Genomic DNA, 15935 nt, shown 5'->3' on the forward strand with positions numbered 1-15935 from the left:
ATTCAGGCTACAGTATCAGTATATGATAAGCAGTAATAGGTTTCTAAAATCCAAAACCCACACTTACTAGCTGTGTGACCTTGAAAAGCTACTTTACCTCTCTGCGTCTCAGTTTCCTCATCTGTACAATGGGGATAATAGTCTCCACCTTATAATATCATCATGGAAATAACATTTTTCAAGTATTTAGCACAGAGCTTGGCACACAAACCTTATCAACCAATGACATCAGGGCTTAAATTGGATAAACCAGCAACCAAGAAAAAAGACATTAAGGAGTTAACCGGGTCGCCCTACCATTTATAAAATAACACGCCCTTCCTGTTGTCCTCCAGCCAGAAGAAAGGTGGTTAGCACATTCTACAATAAGCTAACTCTTCGTCACCCTAGCTACAGTGTTTACAGGCAAAAACAAAACAGACAGGGAGCCTGAAGAGTCATGATGTAATTACCCAGAGCTGGCATAGGACAAGCTTGCCAGGCTGGGTTGTGGGATTCTGGGAGCAGTTAGAAAGTGTCACTCAGCCCGCTGGCCGGAGGTCAGCCCTCGCCAATCAAGCAGGCAGGTCCTCAGCCTCAACTGAGGATCCCAAAGCGCTCCTTCCCTAAGGAAAATACAGGCCTGCCGTCATCAGGTTTTCCTCCTTCTTAGCAATCTCAAATATAACTGAACCTCCCGGGGCACCAAGGAAACCAGAGCGATCTCAGTGACCTGATTTCACCTGTGTAGCACAGCTTAGCTCTGGGCCTGGAAATGGAGCCAGCAACTTCCTCCTACACTTGCCAGCCCACCTCCAAGGCTGTATAGTTGAGGGAGTCTCTACAAAATAAATAAGAACGTAAACATCCAAACTGGTCACACTGGGTGACCCTCTCCTCTCCACAAAGATGCCTCTGCCAAAGCGAAATTCAGCAGACACCTTTTTAGTCTTTGTTTTCTGAAGCTTTACCTGCATTTGGAAATACCTGTTTGAAACTGTCTCTAGAACAGGCACGTAAGAAAATCAATCTTATTATTTGATGGTCTCTGCTAAAGAAAACCGCACAACTGCGTGGCTTGGAGCCACTGCAGCTTTATTTTCTAACTTCGTTTGGGCTTTCAACACTGTCCTTGTTAATAAGGACACTTTCAACACCGTCCTTATAAATAAAAGTATTTATTAAGTGCCTACTATGTCCTGAACAAAGTCCCTGCTCTCCCGGAGTTCTTATTCCAGGATTGAGAAACAAACTACACACACAAGTAAAGTAATATGTAAGACAATATAATGTATATGATAAATATAATGAGGCACATAAAAACAGAGGTAGTAGGGGTGGGGTGATGCTGCTTTCCACAGGCAGGGAAGCCTCTTTGAGGAAGTAACATTTGGTCGTGGAGGTAAATGATGGGAAAGAGCCAGCCAGAGCATCCTGAGCAGAAAGGAAGCAAGCGCAGAGGCCCCGAGGGGGGGAACTAATGTGGAGCACTGGAGGAAACAAACGAAGGCCAGAGTGGCTGGAACACTAAGGCAGAGTGTGGACGAGGTAGCTAGGACCAAATCGTGTCGAGTCTCTCAGGACAAAGCTTGGTATTTGGAGTTTATTCTTATCCTGGTGAGAATTACTGAATGATTTTAAGCAGGGCAGTGGTATGATCTGCTTTACCTTTTTAAAAGATCACTCTGGCTGCTGTGTTCAACTGAAAGGGGCAAGAGAAGCAGCAGAAAAACTTGTAAGGAACCTGATAGAAATTTAGGAGAGACCAGCGTGGTGGGAGCAGGGGTGGCGAGAAGTAGCCCGAACCAGGAAATAGAAGCAGCGCAGACATCTTGCTGATAGACGGGGAGGCGGAGTGAGGGAAAGAGAGGAAGAGAGCATGACTCACTTCAACATGTTTTCTTGTCCATTAGCTCCCTCCGTTATCACAGTTTAAACTTTACTTTTTTCAAACCTCCCATCCCCATACTTTCAACAAGGACCGTCTCTTCCTGTTTTACATACACGTGAAACCAAACAAAGAACCTGAGGCCGTCAGGTGGGGAGCCACTCGGCTCATCCCCTTCTATCCCAGGCTGCACGCCCGTCCAGCCCTCAAGTCTCGATGGGTGAAGGACACTCTCCCTGCTGGTGCCAGACCTGAGATCTTGGTCCATGCCCCTCTGTCTCCAGCCCCTCTCCATCCATGGACCTCTCATCTGCATCCTTGGAATTTCTCTTCTTCTTACTGGCTCAGCCCACAAACATGCTCAACTCTCTCTCATACTGAGAACAAAAGAACAAAGCTCTCTGTGGACAATGTGTCCTTTTCTAGCCATAGCCCTGGCACTTTCCAGTCTCCAGATGTCCCCAGTCAGCTACACTTCTGTCTCCACTCCGCCCCGCCATCCCATTTCATGCCCTCACCTGCTGCAGCCTGGCGGTCTCCTCACCTCCCCTGAAACGGTGCTCGCTAAGGTCAGTAGCGAAATTCAGCAGACACCTTTTTAGTCTTTGTTTTCTGAAGCTTTACCTGCATTTGGCGCTATTACTCTTTCCCTCTCGCAACATTACTTCTCTGGCTTTCTGACATCGCACTCTCCTGGTTTTCCTCCTGTTTCACTCACATTCCTCTCCCTACCCCTCACAGGTTAATTCCCCCAGGTTTCCATCAGCCCAATTTTCTCCTAATTCACAATGTCTGTGGCCCATCTCATCCCCTCCTATGTTTGTAACCACCACTCATACACTGATGACTTGTAATCCTGTGTCTTCTCAAGTGTCAGAATCCCATGCACACCTGCTTGCCGGATGGTTCCATCTGGGTGTCACACAGGCATATTGAATTCAGCGTGTCCACGGTTGGACTCCATATGTCCATCCCCTGCCATCCTCTTCTGTAGCCCCTCTCTGAAGACAGTGACCCAAGCCTTCCCTGACTCCTTCACCACCCATATCCCCCAGCTACCAAGTCCTACCAAGTTTACCTAAAAGCTCATGAGCTTGTGCCTCCCTTCTCATCCTATGGCCATCGCCCTGGTTCCAACGTCCATAGTTTAGCTCCAAGACTATTACAATGTCCTCATAACTGGTCTCCCGGCCTCCAGCCTTGCCACCTTTCAGACTGAAATTTATGTAAAATGCAAACTATGTAATTCGGTTGTTTCCTCTCACGTAGAGGTTTGTCCCAGACCCAAGAACCACAGCAAGACCAGTCCAATCCTCAACCACTTCTCTAACCTCCTCTTCCCTCTTCCTTACTCTCTCAACAAGGGTGGTGAAGACCATAGTAGTTTGTTTTTTTTAATATTTATTTATTTGGTTGCACCTGGCCTTAGTTGTGGCAGCCAGGCTCCTTGAGTTGCAGTTCACAGGCTCCTTTAGTTGTGGCTCACCAGCTCCTTAGTTGTGGCATGAGAACTCTTAGTTGTGGCATGTGGGATCTAGTTCCCTGACCAGGGATCGAACCCAGGCCCCCCTGCATTGGGAGCATGGAGTCCTAACCACTGCACCACCAGGGAAGTCCTAAGACCATAGTTTTAACTTAGAACTAAAAGGAACCTCTGTATTCCCATAGCACCCTCTTTAAAAAACAAAAAACAAAACAAAAAAAACACCTTATTGAGGTATAAGTTACATAGCATAGAATTCACCTGTTTTAAGTTTAAATTGACCGAATTTGCCATCATCGCCATCATCTGATTTTAGAACATTTCCATCAGTCCAATACCAAAGCACCCTTTTCATACCTCTTTTTCATTGCTGATGAAATTGTATTGAAATTGTCTTTTGTGTGTCTTCCTATCAAACTGGACCGCAGCTTCCTAAGGGCAGGGACACAGTCTCACTCTCCTCTTTCAAACTGAATGCCTTGTCATTGATGAAAGCCAGCATTACCGAACTTGACCACCAACTCTGTTTATCAGACATAGATCCAGCTGACTTGTAACTAATCCTCAAAGTCAAATCCACCTTCATTGAGCATTTTCAAAACCACTCACCACAAGGTCTGCAAAAATAAATATGGTTGTCTTTAATATGTTCTGAGGATTGTCGAATTAAGTATATAGAAACCCACAGAAACTATTACTTTGACGGGAACAGCGATGAGTTATATTATTGACTCCGTCCCTTGCCTTGTTCCAGAAAAGATTTAAAGTTGGGGTTTACGAATCAATTGCATGGCTTTAATGACCCCTCAGTAACTTGGTCCATATACGACCTTTGTGTATTTAGATAATTTACTAAGGTAGAGTTTGCACTGAAGGGATATTGAAACCTTGGGCCATTGATGAGCTTGGCCGGTCACTCGTGGAAATCCCAGCTTTCACGAGCAGCCCAGCAATGGGCAAGGGATGCCCTAGTTCAGGGTGTACAAATAGTGTAAGACCTACTAACCAGATATGACTCCCAAATCATAGACATTTGCCACATATGCCTTCCTGTGTTGGACTTGCCTTTAATGAACTGGCTCAAATTGAGGCCCTTAGAAACCTCCTGTATACACTATTCCTGCTATAGCCTAAAATATGCTATGGGTTGGTATGTACCAAATTAGCAGTGACTTTATAGGTCTGTCTGCTAGTGGCAGGAGAGGAAGGTTAAACCCACCCTGAATTATTTTGATGCTACTCCTTTTGGTGGTTGGGTGGGACCCGTTTGAAAAAAACAAGAGGAGATATTTATTTGGCATATTACATGCTATTTCAGAATCTGGTAACTAGTACATAATTATATGACATCTTAGAATTTGGCTATATGTCTTCAAGAGTGTTCATGCTGCATAGCTTTTTTTCCCTTTCTTTCCGTCAAATGTGTTTATGTAACTTGTGGCAAAATTTAGCCATTAATGTCCACTGAAAGCTAGAGAGAAAGATTACACTTGGAGTTTCAGGATGATTTTCTAGACTATCAAATGTATTCAAATGGGTTTTATTTTATGTCACTTATTCATTCTGATTCTTTCAAGTGCAGATCAAACAACTAATATGATGATATAAACTTGTTCAAGGATGTGATGTGTGACTATAACAGGTGGCGAGAGTTTGGGGACTGTCCACTCAGGGGGTTGAGGGAATGGATATAATTCAACTTTCCCTCCCGTAGGAGTCATGGGGAGGGACCTGTGACGTGTGTTTCTCTGCTCTTCACAGACAGAAAAATAAACTCAGTCGAGGGGAATATCATGTCAAACTGCTTTTACACCTTTGGTTTCTTAACCTCTTAAAACTAATGAACTTCGATAATGTCCCCAGTGATAATTAAAACCCCAAACTCTGAGTTAGGCATGTTGGATCATAAAAACAACAACAAAAAAAGAAGCAACTGAAGGCAAGTCCCACTTCCCAAAACACTCACAGAGTTCAAGTAACAATAACTTTGACAGAGGCCACTGCTGATGAAGAGGTAGAGTTGGGTCATAGTTACAATGTGTTTTTTTTTTATCTTTATGGAGTATAATTGCTTCACAATACTGTGTTAGTTTCTCTCATACACCAAAGTGAATCAGCCATATGCATACATATGTCCCCACATCCCCTCCCTCTTGAGCCTCCCTCCCACCCTCCCTATCCCACCCCTCTAGGTCATCACAAAGCACCGAGCTGATCTCCCTGTGCTATGCGGCTGCTTCCCACTAGCCATCTATTTTACATTCGGTAGTGTATATATGTCGATGCTACAATGCTTTTTAGGCCAGAACCATGAGGCTGGGAAGTGTCCCTGTGGTGCATGGCTTCTTAAGGTACCAGGAGCCCAGACGATGACTAAAAGAATGGGGCTGGTAATAAAGGGAACAAAAGAAACTTTGAGCATCCCTGTGGGTTCAGAAAGCTGTAATTCTGAAGAAAAAGCAGTTTGCAGAGGGACCCTGCGTGACTGGGAGCAGGAGCTCCCTCAGTTGGCTGCCCGGGGAACGGGAAGTCTTAGGAAACAGACCTCTATCTACTTCCAGGGGAGAAAATCAAGGATGAACTTCAGGCCTGCAGGCCTGAAGGCCTTCAGAAAAACAAGGATGAACTTCAAGTCTTTTTTCTTCCACAACCAAGATCAGAATCACATTATTTAGCAAAGGCTGACTTTAGAAAAAGGAGTAAACCAAGAAATGGGATTGGAAGCAACACTTAAAGCCTGCTGATGATGATGATTGATGATGATGATGGTGGTGGTGATGGTGATGGTGATGGTCATGATGATGAGTTTTATTGAACAGTTTTATTGAACGCTCACCGCGAGCCAGTCACTCTGCTAAGCATATTACCAACAGTGCCTCCTGCTCTCCCAGCAACCTTGCAGCACAGAGACATCTCCCTCTCACAGATGAGGGAAGCAAGAATCCATGGAGTTAGTCAGCCTGCCCAAGGTCACAGTGCTAGAAAGTGGCAGAGCTGTGGTTTGTCGTGTTTCCCCGTATTGAGTTACGGTGAGTCACAAAACCCATGTCAGCCCCCACAGGCACAGATGCACGTTCTGTGTTCTGCCCCACAGTGGTAGCTTCTGTACAGAAGGCAGCCTGACCGCGAGCGCTGCAGTCAGAGGGATGGGCCTGGGGGGCGAGGGGGTGTGACGCGAAAGGAGGAAGCCCCGATTCTCCGCAGAAGGAAGAAAAGAAGAAGTTACTTGAAGTCTCCCGTTTCAAGACTCGGCCAGTTTTGTCACATGAACAAAAACTTATTTATAGCAATCTAGCTCCAGACACGTGAAATTGAAAGGGAAATAAAGTTCCAGAGTAAGGGGAGCCCCTGGTGATGATGAATTACAAATCTGTTCCTTCTCCCCACCCTATGGATTTCACGCGCCTCTGCCCCTGTCCCTTCAGGACCCTCCAAGCAGAAACAACATCAGCATCAAAAACAACAAAAAAATCATCCACATTTACAAATAACAAGAAAACTAGCCCCTGACGGGGGTGTGGGGGGAGGTATGGCTAAGTTCTTGCTGTTTCTAGGACTGGAAGTCTGAACTTGGCTCGTGACCGTGTTCCTTCTCAGCGAAGCAATAACTTGGAGAGGGCTAACGTTTGATTTACACGGAAAGATTGCTTGGCTGTTTCAAGATAAAAATTAGTAAGTACCTACCTTGCCACTGGTTTCTTCTCCTGGTCCTCTGTGAGAGGAAGGATAAGGAATCAGAGGGGAAAAACATTTTTGTTTTCAACGGTTGCAAACCATTCTATTCCTCCTCCCCTTTTGGTAAAGAAATACTTAAGTTGCATGCATTCTTGGAGAGAAGTTTCAAAAAACACTCCGCCCACAGGAATTCTGTTCATCCCACCAAATCTGCCTCGGTCCTGCGTGCAATAGCTAACACAGTCTCCTCCACTTTCAGCCCATCAGCGTTTTCTTCTCGTGCCTTTAATACAAGTGGGTTAGGATAACAGAGACATCTGTGGCTCTAGGAAACAATACTCCAGGCCAGAGTTCCCCCCTCAACAGGGAGCTCCAATCTGAAGTCATCGTAAAGGAATAAGAAAAAAGAGCCCCATATTTAGTTGAACTCCATTAAACTCTCCAGCTGACTCTCTTTAGTTTTACCTTGGTTTATTCTATTATTTGGTGTCTGTGTAACTTATTTATTATAGTTACTACTATTCAGTATTGGGCAGGGGGGACTTCTTATTTATTAAAACAAACACTATCCAGGATTATTAAAATGGGTTGCTGTCTATACGGCATCGTTTTTGAAAATAAACCCAAGGGGGAAAAAAAAAAACCCACCATTTTGGAGTGCTCTCCCTTTCCAAGCAAGGTGGGGTGAAACAGCACCTTTCTCTTGGGAATCCAGGATTCTACTCGCTGCAGGTAACTGATTCACTGTTCCCAAGTCCAAGTGGTAAATGTTTTATTAATATCAGGTCATTTCTACTCTTAACCTTGTAGCAGAATATTGGCTTTCTCCTTGGCCATGAAATTCTGGCAAGTCCTTCTACATCAAGGAAGGAGATGCATTTTCTAACAGAGGGAAAAAGATGGAGAAGGAATCTTTCCTTACCCAACACAGGCAGGAAGAGGGAGATGTCAGGCCTGGTTTAGAACAATAGTGTCTGTCTTTGCACTGTATTTCTTTACAGTGGACAATTTAGCCCTGGCAGGACAAAGGTGAGTTCAGTCATTGGATCTATAGAAATGCTGCAAGAAGTTTTGCTATTTTGGAGTATTTGAAATATCAGTTGAAAGTGAATTAAGCCAGGGACTTCCCTGGTGGCACAGTGGATAGGACTCCACACTCCCAGTGCAGGGGGCCCGGGTTCGATCCCTGGTCGGGGAACTAGATCCCACATGCATGCCACAACTAAAAGTTCACATGCCACAACTAAGAAGCCAGCGAGCTGCAGCTAAGGAGCCATAACTAAGACCCAGTGCAACCAAATAAATACATAAATATTTAAAAAAAAAAAGGAAAGAAAGTGAATTAAGCCAGATAGAGAAAGACAAATAGCATGATATCACTGATATGTGGAATCTAAAAAAAGATACCAATAAACTTATATACAATACAGAAACAGACCCACAGACATAGAAAACAAACTTATGGTTATCAAAGGGGAAAGGGGGGAGGGATAAATTAGGAGTTTGGGATTAACATATACACTCAACTATATATAAAATAGATAACCAACAAGGACCTACTATATAGCACAGGGGACTATATTCAATATTTTGTAATAACCTATATGGGCAAAGAATCTGAAAAAGAATATGTATATACCTACACACATATATATGTTTGTATAACTGAATTACTTTGCTGTACACCTGAAACTAACACAACATTGTAAATCAACTATACTTCAATTTAAAAAAGAGAGAATGAGAACAGAAAGAGAAGTAAATGCAGTGTATTGGGTACTTCCTTAAGAAGGCAATTGTTGGGTAAGTACTTGATAAAATGCCTCTTAGTATGTCTGTTGTTTGCATTTATTAAGGCAGTGGCTAATATTTTTGACCTGGCATTTTGGGCAAAGGGAGGAGGGAGTGATGCCTGGGTGAGTGTCTTCACACCTGGTAAAATGTATTGATGAACACTTAGAGATGGACACCTGCACTGCATGTTCTTCACAATAGGAATTAAGCATAAAGTTATCAAAGCTAGTTGTGGACCTAAACCAAAGAAACATCTTTTTTTTGTTCTGCAGGCTTGTCTGAGACGACAGGAATACAGAAGAGACCCAAATGGGAAGAAACGAGATCAATTTGGGGGGCAAGAGACAAATTTTGAGAGATCCCGGTTTTCAAGTGGGTCATCTTCCAAACAGGTACTTAGAATGCTGGGAGACATTCTTTTGCTGCAGTGTGTGTGTGTGTGTGTGTGTGTGTGTGTAACTGACTTAGGAAAAATCCAGCCCAAAAAGGAGATGTTGCAGGGGCAGGAGCTCTTGTCCTGGGTACCACCCCTGCCGCCCCTGCTCCTCCTCTGCTGTGTGACCTTCCCTCTTCACCCTGGTTGGGCCTCACTCTTCTCTCCTGTAGACCAATGGAGATGGTCTCTGAGGTACCACCCAAATCAGAAATGCTGCAATTCTTTGATTTTAAGAGTCGGAAGCACCAGGCCTTCTAAGGCACTGCATCATAATATATCTATATACCTATATCTATGCCTACTTGATCTGTCTATATTAATATAGACATATATATATATATATATATATATATATATATATATATATGTAGGCTTATAGTCTTACCCATTGCATTGCTTAGTGTAGTTTTTATTTCAAATAGAGTAAAATGCAGTAATAATTGCGTCATGTAATAACTAGAAATTGTTCAAATATTTTTGTCTGGATTATAATAATAAATAATAAGATCAGTATGATATGGTAGCAATATGAAAATGATGATTACAGTAGTAGTAGTTACCATTACTTGAGTGATTACAATGTTCCAGTACCGTGCTAGGCGCTTTATACCTATTAACTTATTTAATTCTCATAAATCTCTATATATTTGCCTCATTTTACAGATGGGAAAACTGAGCCCTAGAAAAGTTAAGAAACTTTACCTAAGATTTCACATCCAGTATGTGGTGGAGTAGAGCTTCCTTTCCAGGCAGTCTGACCCCTGAGAGGGTGCTCTGAACCACTGAGCTATATGATCATATTTCATGTTTAAGATCTTATCTGTGTAAGGGTTTTACTTATCCTATGTAAGCACTGAATACCGCAAGCTGCATTCAACACCGGTTGTTAGTATAGCAAATTAAGATGAGTAATATGCCTTTTATCAATTCTCATTTAATGTTTTATGCCTGAAATATACTCTAGAGGATGGACTCTCTTTTCTATCAGTGGTGTGGATCCCCAAGATAGATCCTGGATACCTGATATCAATCAAGTTCTTGTTGGGGTTTCTTCTTTAATCTAGGATGTTCACATGGTGGTTATTTAATGTTCGAAGGACACCTTAAAAACATCAGTGATTGATGTTTATGGATGTATCCCTGGGAGAGATCTATACTCCCTATTAAGGAACATAAAATCACACAATAAAATATTCCACCTAAAGCCTGAAGGTGAAAGAGACTATCTCACAATATCGGCAGCACTGAGAAGAACACATTGCCTGCATCTTTTCATGTTAGCCAAGGACTAAATATAATGCCTGCTGCTGATTAAACTTAGGGAGTGAGATTAATCCAAAACTTAAATCTAGTTTGGCTCGAACAACACATTTTTAGCATTAAGATAAATTCTCGCAGTTTTGCACTCAGAAACAAAAATCAAGGACAGATGAAAAAAAATGTAATTTCAGTCAAACGGTAGCATGTAGCCATCTTCCTAGTTTGGAATTACTAAACAAATGGGCAGCTGGGTTCTTCTATTTTCATGCAAAGACTCACATGCAGAGTCTTGGCCATTTCACACGGCAACACTCATGCATGTTCCTCTCCACAAACTGTGTTTAGGGGACAAACTGGTGACAGATTCCTGTAGTTCCCTTCTTCATGCTATACAAATTACTAATTCTTTAAGGCATCATTGCAAAACACTCAGACCACATCTAAAAAAGGATGCAGCTGTACATATAAAAGTAATTATGAAATAAAGACAAAAATATGTGGTAAAGTGCATAAAACTGGCAATTTCTAAAGCACGCGAAGAGGATTTTTCATGTTTGCTTTATGTCACTGCACCTCAGTTTGTCGGAGAACTTGGAACAACATTACTTGATACGCTCGATTTTTTCCAGATGATGCTATCCCAAGGGTTTGGGTATTGACTGTACAAGTAACTTCAAGTTGCACCTTCTCTATCAAGAAGAGTGACAAGATCCGAATTTTCCACAGTGAATTTCACCTCTGCTTTGCTCCCTGTATTACAGATATTCTTTGGGGAATACTGGAGGATTTGCCTCTGGATACAAAAGTGCAGGAAGGTCAGGGTGAGGGGAAGTGTCATGGAATGCATCCTTGTCAACAGCCATCAGGACTGTGTGCTTATCATTCCAATCCCTCCTCACTCAATCCTTTGACTTTTGCCTGGTACAAGTGAAGCCAGAGAGCCCTCATGACATCCAAACCAGAGCCGAAAAATCTTCAACTCCCACAATCATGGGCTAGTTTGAAGATTTCTCCTCCCAGGTTTGGACCCCCACCCAAATTCTGTGAAAATCTGGTTGTTCTTAAACCTTCATAAACTGGGGCTGCCCTGCTCTATATCAAATCCTGAGGGAATGCAGAATTTATGAAACCTCTTTCTACGGGGTCCCCAAGGCCAGGGAGATCCTAGAGCTAGTTTCCCAGGATAAGAATGCTGGCACCAGGACTTCCCTGGTGGTCCAGTGGTTAAGACTCTGTGCTCCCAATGCAGGGGGCCCGGGTTCGATCTCTGGCCAGGGAACCAGATCCCGCATGCCGCAAATAAGAGGCCGCATGCCGGGCTTCCCTGGTGGCACAGTGGTTGAGAATCTGCCTGCCAATGCAGGGGACACGGGTTCGAGCCCTGGTCTGGGAAGATCCCACATGCTGCAGAGCAACTAGGCCCATGAGCCACAACTACTGAGCCTGTGCGTCTGGAGCTTGTGCTCCGCAACAAGAGAGGCTGCGACAGTGAGAGACCCGCGCACCGTGATGAAGAGTGGCCCCCGCTTGCCGCAACTAGAGAAAGACCTCGCACAGAAACGAAGACCCAACACAGCCAAAAAATAAATAAATAAATAAATAAATAAAAATTAAAAAAAAAAAAAAAGAGCCCGCATGCCGCAACTAAGACCCGGTGCAGCCAAATAAATAAATAAATATTAAAAAAAAAAAAAAAAAAAGAATGCTAGCACCTCCCAAAGGAGAACCCAGGCCAGACTGATGCAATTTCCAGAGCTTAGCGTATGGAATGTCACATCAGGCACTAGAGCTGCAAAAGATCGTCGGTCAATCAGAAAGTGGCAGGAGAAAGATACAGTCCAATGAGACAGTGTAAACCCAACCCAAGCCCTCTTACCTAGGGAACGTTTCCCTGAGTAATTTCCTTCTAGAAATTGCTGTGGCTGAAAACTCAAAAGAACATTTTATCCCTGATTTGAGAAGGCAAGTTCATTCCCTGATTGAGTGGGTTGTGTGAGAGTGGATTGCTTAATCCACGGAAATTTTTCCACTGTACAATCATGATGTGAAGCATGCTACCACCAAATTTTGACACTTGTATTAAAACTTCCATCACTTGTTCATTCCTTAACCCAGTCTTAGACCATCACAATGCTGATGGGCCTGGAAAAAGTGAGGCATTTACCATCAAGTAATAGATCCAGTATCAAGATACCATTTCTAAACACCTGTCTGGAGGTGGGCAGATCCCCAGATAAATGCACAGTTAACATGGTAGCCCCTCCCTTATGGCACAACCTCCTCACTCCGACCCGTGGCTTTAACCGTTGGTTATGCAGAGATTGTGTTCACTACCAAGCCTGTGCTGAGGGGTTCTTTAAAGCAGCACCTCCTAGAAAAGGGAACCCTCCTATATACGTTGTTGGTGGGAATGTAAGTTGGTGCAGCCACTACGCAGAACACTATGGATGTTCCTCATAAAACTAAAAATAGAATAACCATATGATCCAGCAATCCCACTCCTGGGCATATATCCAGACAAAACTATAACTCAAAAAGATACACGCACCCCTATGTCCATAGTAGCACTATTCACAATAGCCAAGACAGGGAAACAACCTAAATGTCCATCGACAGATGAATGGATAACGAAGATGTGGTACATATATACAATGGACTATTACTCAGCTATAAAAAAGAATGAAATAATGCCATTTGCAGCAAGATGGATGCAACTAGAGATTATCATAGTAAGTGAAGTAAGTCAGAAAGAGAAAGACAAATACCATATGATATCACTTATACATGGAATCTAAAATATGACACAAATGAACTGAAATAGAAACAGACTCAGGGACATAAAGAACAGACTTGTGGTTACCAAGGGGGAGGGGCTTGGGGGAGGGATGGAGTGGGAGGTTGGGGTTAGCTGATGTAAGCTTTTATAAATAGAATGGATATACACACTGCTATATTTTAAATGGATAACCAACAAGGACCTACTGTATAACACAGGGATCTACTGTATAACCTACTGCTCAATATTATGTAACAACCTAAATGGGAAAAAGATTTGAAAAAGAATAGATACATGTATATGTATAACTAAATCACTTTGCTGTACACCCAAAACTCTCACAACATTGTTAATCAACTATACTCCAATATAAAATAAAAAGTTAAAAAAAAAATAAAATCATTAGTAAAAACATACACACAAAAAAACCCCTACAAAAGCATGCACACACACACACACACACACACACACACACACACACACAAAATAGAATGGATTAACAACAAGGTCCTACTGTATAGCACAGGGAACTATATTCAATATCATATGATAAACCATAATGGAAAAGAATATAAAAAAAGAATATATATATGTATAACTGAATCACTTCGCTGCACAGCAGAAATTAATACATTGTAAATCAACTGTACTTCAAGTTTTAAAAATTACAAAAAAAATAATAGTAAAGCAGCATCTCTTAAATACATTTAAGTTAGTTGTGTGACACAGTACAAAGAACACTTATCATCAAGGGCCTGCTCTGTCCCTCATTACAGTGTGAATTCAGACAAAGCACTTTACTTCTAAGTACTTCAATTTCCCATCAAGGAGATCCTTGTTATTATGCTATTATCTCATAGGATCATTGTGAGAACGCGTGAGATGCTCAAGTGTCATACTAACATTAGATTCATTATAAGTTGCCTTGGTGTCCAGCTATGCTTGCAAATGATGCTCCAACACTTATCGATAGAGGAGCAGCTCCTGAGGCTTCTAGAATACCTTCTTTCCTCTCAGCCCCATCTCAGGCCACATTTCTAAGAGCTAACCTAACGTAGCAACTTAATTTCACACCCTTTTCAAAGTTACCTACAACCTTGTGAGCTGTTTAATCAAATTAGAATTTAACAGGGAAATAAACAGCAGCTCTGCAGAACCAACTACACCTTGGATGATTTAGTGCATTAAAAAGCAAAGCAGTCTCTCAGTATGAACAGGAAACAGTGTCCCCGGGACACTGCTGGCCCAGAGGAGCCTGCTGTGGTGCCAGGGGTACCAGGATATTTTGACCTTTCAAAACTTCACAGAGGGGACTTCCCTGGTGGTGCAGTGGTTAAGAATCCACCTGCCAATACAGGGGACACAGGTTCGATCCCTGGTCTGGGAATAACCCACATGCTGCAGAGCAACTAAGCCCGTGCACCACAACTACTGAGCCCTGCGCTCTAGAGCCCGCGTGCCACAACTACTGAAGCCCCTGAGCCTAGAGCCCACGCTCCGCAACAAGAGAAGCCACCGCGATGAGAAGCCCGTGCACCGCAACGAAGAGTAGCCCTCGCTCGCCGCAACTAAAGAAAGCCCGCACACAGCAATGAAGATCCAATGCAGCCAAAATTACATAATAAAAATAAGTTCAAAAATAAAAAAATTTTTAAAAAGAAATTGAATAAAAAAAAAAAAAAGACTTCACAGAGAAGGGTCAGGACCCCCAATTTCCCCAGAGAAAATGATGAAACTGATTAGCCCAGGACTTGGGGGACGACAACCTTCAATGAAGAAAGTCATCATGGCCCCTTCTCATCTTCCAAGATCCTGCATCCTTGCTGGATGGGCCACTTCCAAGAGCACAAATCTCAAGGACTGAGGACATGTTGTCACTATATTTGGCAAAGAAGGTGGGGACCAGCCCTCAGTTTTTCAAGAGCACCGTTTGCTCCGATAATAGGAATAGGATTGTCGTCCTTTCACCGACAATCAGCAACCGAGCGGCTACATGTTTAGACTCCAGGTCACCAGGACCCAGCGTTACACTGGAAGAAGGTGGGTAACCTGACACCAGCAGCAGCCGGCTCTGCCCCAGGCCTGGCTCAGCAGGATGTTTATATCCATGAGATCACCTGAATCTCCCAGAAGGCAAGGTAAGCTTAAGTGTGAAGGCGGTTACCCAACATAAACATTTTAATTGTTTTGTTCATGATCATCCACACAAACGTTGGAGGTTGAAATGAAGAATAAAGCTTCTTCAAGTAATCTGCAGTGGCTTAAAAAGTCAGAATGTGCATTCATACATGAGGGCAGCAAAAGCCTAAAACTGTGCTGTCCAATACAGTGGCCACTAACCATGTGGGACTATTTAATTAAAATAAAATTTTAAATGCAGTTCCAGGCTCAGGAGCCACATGTGGCCCATGGCTGCCACATAAGACATTTCCAACATTGAAGAAAATTCTATAGGACAGCACTGCTTCTGACTATGGTGAAGTCCAAAAGATGAAACAAGACAAGATCCCGTGGGCCAGCAAGGGGTTTTGTTTCCCAGAAACCGTCCTTGCATACTCCACACTACAATGCTTTTGCCCACCGAGGCTCCTTGCAAACGTTTGCTCTCCGTTGCTGAGTCAGGTGTCCGCAAAGGCTGGCTCGC

The 15935-nt window shown here is 43.1% G+C and overlaps 1 protein-coding gene and 1 long non-coding RNA gene across 2 annotated transcripts in view; one reads left to right on the top strand and one right to left on the bottom strand.

Annotated features, from left to right (window-relative positions):
• Positions 1 to 8996, bottom strand: part of LOC309619087 — a 68712-nt gene extending 59716 nt beyond the window's left edge. The window contains exon 1 of the long non-coding RNA XR_014238751.1: positions 7035 to 8996. This is a non-coding gene — a long non-coding RNA (uncharacterized lncRNA). The remainder of the gene's footprint in view (positions 1 to 7034) is intronic.
• MARCHF10 (membrane associated ring-CH-type finger 10) overlaps positions 1 to 15935 on the top strand; it is an 85609-nt gene that overhangs the window by 1123 nt on the left and 68551 nt on the right. The window contains exon 2 of the mRNA XM_082373815.1: positions 9092 to 9211. Within this exon, the coding sequence (XP_082229941.1) occupies positions 9092 to 9211 (120 nt within the window). The remainder of the gene's footprint in view (positions 1 to 9091; positions 9212 to 15935) is intronic.

This window comes from Balaenoptera borealis, assembly GCF_965194805.1.
Source record: "Balaenoptera borealis genome assembly, chromosome: 20".
NCBI classification, from domain to species: domain Eukaryota; kingdom Metazoa; phylum Chordata; class Mammalia; order Artiodactyla; family Balaenopteridae; genus Balaenoptera; species Balaenoptera borealis.